At 61.3% G+C, this 6930-nt stretch overlaps 1 protein-coding gene across 1 annotated transcript; it reads right to left on the reverse strand.

Annotated features, from left to right (window-relative positions):
• Nucleotides 1-365: 365 nt before the first annotated feature.
• On the reverse strand, nt 366-4553 carry IGFBP6 (insulin like growth factor binding protein 6). Its single transcript, XM_026000387.2, has 4 exons — nt 4159-4553; nt 1751-1893; nt 1447-1566; nt 366-707 (listed from the first exon to the last, which is right to left on the reverse strand). Exons 1-4 carry the CDS (start codon nt 4487-4489, stop codon nt 585-587), a joined length of 717 nt encoding a protein of 238 aa, XP_025856172.2. The 5' UTR covers nt 4490-4553; the 3' UTR covers nt 366-584.
• Between the last annotated feature and the right edge of the window lie 2377 nt (nt 4554-6930).

Genomic DNA, 6930 nt, shown 5'->3' on the forward strand with positions numbered 1-6930 from the left:
GTAGCAGAAAGGTAAATGCTTTGAGAGTTCCTCTTGATTGGGTTCCTGCTGGGGATTAACTATTAATCCCTCCTCTCCCCTCTCCCGTTGTGTCCAAATATTAGTGTTAGAAACAAGGTCACAAACTCAGACAGAGGCCAAGGCCTCCATGTCTCCCCTGCTCCCACTCCCTGGTGGGTGTTAGGTGAGGCTCCAGGGCTGGAAACCTCTGCCACTGTCTGTCTCCTGCACTCCAAGTGCCACAGGAGCGCCAGCAAGCAGTCCACAGGGAAGGAGAGCTGCACTGCGGGCTTGGGGGTGGGGGCAGAAGGGGGGAGACAGAGGGGCCAGGGGCTCCACAGATGTGAGAGGTGGACTCAGAGACGTAGGCCAGAGACCCCCAACACAGCTTTATTGACACCCCAAGCCCACACCAACAATCTTTCCATGTGCAGGGTCCTGGGGGTTGGGGGGTAGTGGGGGGGCCTGAAGGTGGAGTGTGGGGCTTAGGGCTCCGAGTTACTCGTCACTCAACAAACGACCCAAGAGGACAGCCCCGTGCTCCTTCCACTGGCCGGGCAGTGCCCCCAGCCCTGCCCCCAGGCTTAGCCACTGCTCCCAGGGGGGCAGGAGGAGCTTCCATCACCATCTGGGGACCCCGACAGCGGCTGGCCCATCCGATCCACACACCAGCAGGGACCTCGGCGCTGCCCCTGGGAGGAGCGGCACTGGGGAGAGAGGCACAGGGATCAGAGGTGCAGCAGCGCTGAGGCTCCAGCAGGAGGGACACGAGGGCCCATGGGTGGGGATGGGCTGTGTCCCCCACCCCCCCCCCACCCCCCCACCCCCGTCGTAATATGCAGAAACATCTGAGAACCCTTAGGACAGGGAGGCTCTCTGGGCTCCCTTCTCTTGCTCCCCTCTTCTCTACCCACTAAACTGGGCCTATTCTTCTAGACCAGAACCCTAGTTCTCAAAATACTAGGGGCTGTGTTAGAAATGCAAATCCTGGGATCCCTGGGTGGCGCAGCAGTTTGGTGCCTGCCTTTGGCCCAGGGCGCGATTCTGGAGACCCGGGATCGAATCCCATGTCGGGCTTCCAGTGCATGGAGCCTGCTTCTCCCTCTGCCTGTGTCTCTGCCTCTCTCTCTCTCTCTGTGACTATCATAAATAAATAAAAATTAAAAAAAAAATGCAAATCCTCAGACTCTGCGGTAGGCTCAGCCACCCGCCTGTTCTCAGCCCCTAGGTGACTCTGAGCCACCTCATAAATGTGAACCTCCGAGTTAGGCGTTCCTGAGTTGGGCGGTCTGGCTCCTCTTCTACGTTTGTGTGGGCCCTAAAGCTGGGAGATCTTGAAGGCAGGGGCAGTGTCTTCCTTATGCCCCTTTATAAGCTCCCCTGGCCCCATCCCTGGCAGGAGCCTCCTGCTGGACCAGGTGGAAGAGGGGAGAGGAGGGGCCTCACCTGCCGCTTCCGGTAGAAGCCCTTATGGTCACAATTAGGCACGTAGAGGGTGTGAACCCCTCGATACACCTCGGTCTGTAGCTGCTGTAGCACTGAGTCCAGATGTCTGCGGCACGGGCCCTGGGAAAAGGGACAGCAGGCAACTCTGAACCATTGCAGCCTCCAGGACATGGCCCCCTGGCTCCCCCCATAGTCAGGCTCCAGGACCCACGTGGAAACCTCTCCAAGCTCAAGGCGACAGCCTCGGATGGGAATGTCCGGGGCTCCCCACCCCTCAGGCCTTCTCTGCCAGCCGCACACGCACCATTTCAGCATCTTGGACACCACCAGGATTGGGCCGGCCGGAAGTAGTAGTAGAGGCCCCTGGATTCCTCTGTTGGTCTCTGCGGTTCACATCCTGTGGACGAGTGGTCCCTGCTTGGGGTTTGCTCTCCTTAGGATTCTCCCCTACAGCCACAAGAGGAACGAGGAAGGGAGAGTCCGAGAATCAGATGTCAAAGACCAGAACCAAATGGAAGAGACCCTTGCTCGCCCTGGACTCCCTGCAGTGGGAGGAAGAGAAGGTCTTTCCAAGTAGTGGAAATGAGGGTGGTTAGAACCTGCCTCCACCTTTACCTTCTTCTGGCCTCAGTTTCTCTCTCTGACAAAGGGTTATATGACCTTTCCTGACAATACCCCCAGACTAGTCTTAGGTCTTATAAGGGAGAAGCACTTTGGAAAGCAGACACGGAGGACAAATACAAATATATTGGGAGGCCTTGGGCTTGGGGTGAAAAGACCTGACTGTTCCTCCAGAAGCCGGCAGGGGGTGCACCAAGCCAGAGGGATGAGGCAGGAGAGCCAGGCATGTGGAGGGGGTTAGCAGGGACCCAAGTGGAATGTGTGTCCCCCGTGTGACCCTGCTGTGACTCAGCCCACCCTTCCCAGGCTTCTGACGATTACTTTTGGGGCACCGCAGCGGAGTCCTCTCCCTTCTCTGGTCCCCCATGGCTCAGCCCAGCTCAACCCCAGTGGTCCCAGGAGCAGGGGCAGGCGGAGGTCAGGTTGCAAAGACGCAGGGAATGAGGAGCTTCTAACCTGTGGGCTGCTCCTGGCTCTGGAGAAAGTGTCACACATGGTGTCTGGGCGGCTTGGGGAAAGCTCAGGATGGAAGGGGGTGAGGAAATAAATCAGGACGCCAGGGTGAGGAAAAGGCAGGGAGGGAAGTATGCACTGCTTGGAATTTGGCCCAGCTGTACAATTAGATATTGTGGCCCCTAAAGGCATCATCTCTCCTCTTCCGTGTCCAAAGACGAGCTCTGCTCAAGGTCCCGATCCCAAAACCTAGACAGTTGCTCCCACTTGCCTACTCCCCGCCACCCCAGAGCCATTCCCTCTGCAGCCCTGCCTCCCTGGGCATCCTTCTTCCTCCGCCCTTCTCAGACCACGCTCCTCATTCCCTCCACTTAGCACCCCACCTCCCGCATGCTCCCACTGCCTCCTCTGACCCACCCAGGCAACCCCTAGCAGCCTGGACCCAGGCATTCAGGACTGAAGGAAACTTCACGTTACCATCTCCTCCCTTGCCTCGGAAGGAACCAGGAGCTCGGGTGCCCCGGGGTGGGGGGGCTGCTTTCATTTCCTGTCCTCCCTCTGTCCCATGCTGCCCCCCATCTTCTGGATTCTGACTCACTTCTGTCCCACCCACCCAATGACTCAGCCTTCTATTTTCCTCCCTGGGGTAGGGTGGGGTAGGGTGGGTGGAGGGTTCTGAGCAGCTCGTAACCCTGATTTGGCAGATTCCTTCTTTCCCCACCTCTGTCCCCTTCTCGGGAGGCCCCCAGAGCCTGCCCTCTGACCCTAGTCTAGTCTGAAACAATTCTGGGTTTGGGGCATCTTCTGTTCTAGACTTCACGTTCAGGTGCTTTGGACACCCTGATATTAAGGGGAGAAGGGGGGATACTTCCCAGTGCGCGCGGGATTTGGGAGTCTGGGTTCCCTTCCCTCTTTCTCCAAATGGAAGCTGGGAACACCGTCTGGATCCTTTCTCCAGCTCGGGGGATGGGGTCGAGGGAAGGAGCTGAGATGCTGTGGCCTAGGACCTGACCCGAAACCCCTCTCGCCCCACCTTTCCCTTCCAGGGAAAATAAACAGAGAGGGGGGGAAAGAGATGGAGAGCTCAGACATTTCCCTGCTTTACCCTCAGGGCCTCCGGCCGCGCCCCAGGCTTCTAGCTGCTTCCCGCCCTGGCCCGTTCGCCCCCTAAAACCTGCCCCCTCCCCAGGGTGAGGAAGACGGAGCATCGGGGCAGAACCCAGGGGCTCGCGGGGTCTCCCGCACCCCGCTCCGCAGCCCCCCGCGCGAGGGGGCGGGGCTCCGGGATGGGGCGGGGCTTAGGGCTAGGGCGGGGCTAGGGGCGGGGCTCCGGGCGGAGCCGGGCTCTGGGGGGCGGGGCTAGGGGCGGGACTAAGGACGAGGCTTGGGGCGGGGGTGGGGCTCCGGGCGGAGCCGGGCTCTAGGGGCGGGGCCAGGGGAGGGGCTCCGGGCGGAGCCGGGCTCTGGGGGCGGGGCTCCGGGGCGAGGGCGGGGCTAGGGGCGGGGCTCCGGGGGCGAGGCTCCAGGCGGAGCCGGGCTCTGGGGGCGGGGGCGGGGCTAGGGGCGGAGCTCCGGGCGGAGCCGGGCTCTGGGTGGGGCAGGGGCGGGGCTCCGGGCGGGGGGCGGGGCGGGACTCACCCGGGGGCCCGCGCGCCCGGCGGCAGCGGCCGCGGCCCAGCAGCAGCGCCCGCAGGGGCGCCTCGTCTTCCTCGGGCGGCTGGCACTGCAGTCCCGGGACGCAGTTGGGGGTGTAGACCCCGCACAGCTGCCCTTCCCTCCTGAGACAGCCCCCCGCTTCGGCGCAGCCCTCCGCCGGCGGCCCCCCGTCCTCCTCCTGCACGCAGGCCCCGGGACAGCCCGCCTGCGCCCCCTGCCCGCAGCCTGGGCACCGCGCCAGGGCGGCTCCCGAGCGGGCAGCGAGCAGCAGGCCCAGCAGCAGCAGGGGCGGCAGCAGCCTGCGGGGGGTCATGGTCAGGGTGTCGGCCCCGTCCGCTCCTCGCAGGGCAGTCGTGCAGCAGCTGCCGCCCGCCGCCGCCCCTCTGCCTTAAGTAGCCGCCGGCCAGGGGCCGGGCCCTTTAAGAGCCAGGTGAAGGGGGGTGGGGGAGAAGGCAGGGGCATTCCCTAAACTGGGTGGGACTGGAGAGGCCCCCCCCACCTGGGTCCTCCCCACTTACTCTCCCCTCTCCCTTCCCAGTTTCTGTTTACTTCCCAAATTACTCTGATTTTTCTTGCTTTGTTCCCGGGACTCTCGGGCCGGAATTTGGGAGCTGGACAGCTGGCTGCAGGCACTGGAGGGTGGGGAGGGGTGGAAGAAGGAGAGGACGGGAATTGGGATGAAGGGAAATCCAGGAACCCAGTTCATGTGTATGTGTGGGCGAAGAAGGGGCGCGGGGTCCCTGGTGGGGAGTGAGGGGGTGCTGTTTGAAGGGAAGGGAGAAGGGATGGGGTGTGGGAGTCACGGGAGGGATGTGTGTAAAGGGAAAGAAAAGAAGGCCCCGAGGATGGATAATGCGGTCTTGAGATAAGCGACTGCTGATGGGAGAAAGTAGCCCAGGGGAGAGGAGAGGAAGAGCAAGGTTTGACATGTTACTGTGGGAAAACGGGGGCCGGGGGGCCAGACTGGGCTAAGGCTGTAGAAGGGGTTGGGGGGAAGCAAGGCGAGAGGTGGGGAGAGGGTGGGCAGGCGCACCTCGAATGTGTAGGCTTTAACCCTAGGATGGTGGTGGGGCCACCGGAGTAGCCCAGAGGGCCCAGTGTGGAAGGGTGGGAATAGCTGAACACCTGGCAGGTGGGGACAGGGCACTGATGAGAGACTGGCCCCTTGCAATTATGGAGGTGGAGGCGGGTGGGGCAAAAGTTAGGGGAACCCACACTCTGGGTGCTCTTGGGAACAGTGGACAGAGAACAACCATCCCCTCCCCGACTTCTCTCCTTCATCCAGGTTGGCCTCCATTCCTTTCTTTCTTAGAATCTGCCCCTTAACTCCCAGTATCACCCATTGGGTTGCCTGGATTCATCGGTTTCCTCGGCTTTGCCAGGGGGTGCTGGCCTGGGACTGGTCTGGGCGGCCTCCGCTCCACCGGCTCCCCCACCCGCGCTGCCCACCTCCCCTCCCGGGGCACTGCCCCACCCATCCCAGCCTCGGAGCAGCGCCCGCCTTCCTAGAGGCCGGAAGAAGGACCGCTTCTCTTGGCAGCTCACACCCGCCCTGCTCCGGATTACGCAACAAGAGCCATCTCATTCTTTCCTAAAACAAGGGCTCTGGGCAGTGACTAAGTTTAAATTCTGGGCCCCCAAGCAGTAATGTCAGCAAGGGCTTCCTGAGCTTTTAGGTAAATACCAAAAAAGAAATTCACTCCCGGCCCCCCTCCACCGCCTTCCCTGGCTACCCTGGGACCCTAGAACAGGAATCTGGGGAGCAGTGTCTTGCAGTAGCTCCGGGCCCGCAGAGGCAGATTGGACAGGCTGGGAGGAGGGGAGGAGAGGGAGTGGGGGGGGGGGCAGCTCTCCCCCACTCTGCGGAGACTCTGGGACCTCCTGCCCCAAGCTCTGACCTCAGGGTGGAGAACTAGCTTCATCCTGTCCCCAAACCCATATCACTGTTTATTCTGCCCTGAGCATGGGTTCCAGCATGTTGTTCCCACCTCAAACAGGAAGGCCATCAGAAGTTTGGGATGAGGAGGAGATGGAGTCCTCCCTGCAGGATCCAAGTGTGACTTTCTAAATGTTCATACTTCTCCTTTGTAGGTTATATTGCAGGAGAGCCCCCTACTTGGGTAGCCTCTCACATCCACCACTCCTCCGTACCCCCTCCTCATACCCCCTTCCCCCTCCTGCAATGCCAGCACCCCTACAACAGAACTACCCCGTTTACTGCCCCCACCTGCCCAGCTTCTCCCTCCCTGCAGCGCAGGCTGGACGGCCCAGTCCAGTACCACCACCATGCCAGCACCACACTGCCCTTCCCCTGCTCCTCCAGCATGGAGGTCCAGAGCTGCACTCTGTGGCTGTTGGAGCCTAACCAGTCTCTTTCTTGCAGGCTGAGACTCTTGGACTCTGCTTTTCCTCCCTTTGGGATGCCCTTTACCACAGCACCGGAAATAGTGGGATCTGAAGCAGATGCTGAGTGCTCAGGATGGAGTGCGGGCCAAGGTGCAGACCTTTGGGACTCTGGCCTCCTTGTGAGAGAAGACTTTGCTGAGAGCTTTGCCAGGGCTGGGGAAACAGGCTTTTCCAGAAGTAAACTCTGCTGGGCCTCTTCCTTCTCTTGCATAGGACGCTCCATTCTCTGGATCCCTTATGCTGTCTCTCATGGCCAGCCTGTCTGTCCAAGTCCCCAGCACCCCAGGTGCTGACTTCCTTTTGAGGGGAAGGGGTAATGGAAAGGGCCTGCCTAGACCCTTTTAAGCT

This window comes from Vulpes vulpes, chromosome 8 (assembly GCF_048418805.1).
Source record: "Vulpes vulpes isolate BD-2025 chromosome 8, VulVul3, whole genome shotgun sequence".
NCBI classification, from domain to species: Eukaryota; Metazoa; Chordata; class Mammalia; order Carnivora; family Canidae; genus Vulpes; species Vulpes vulpes.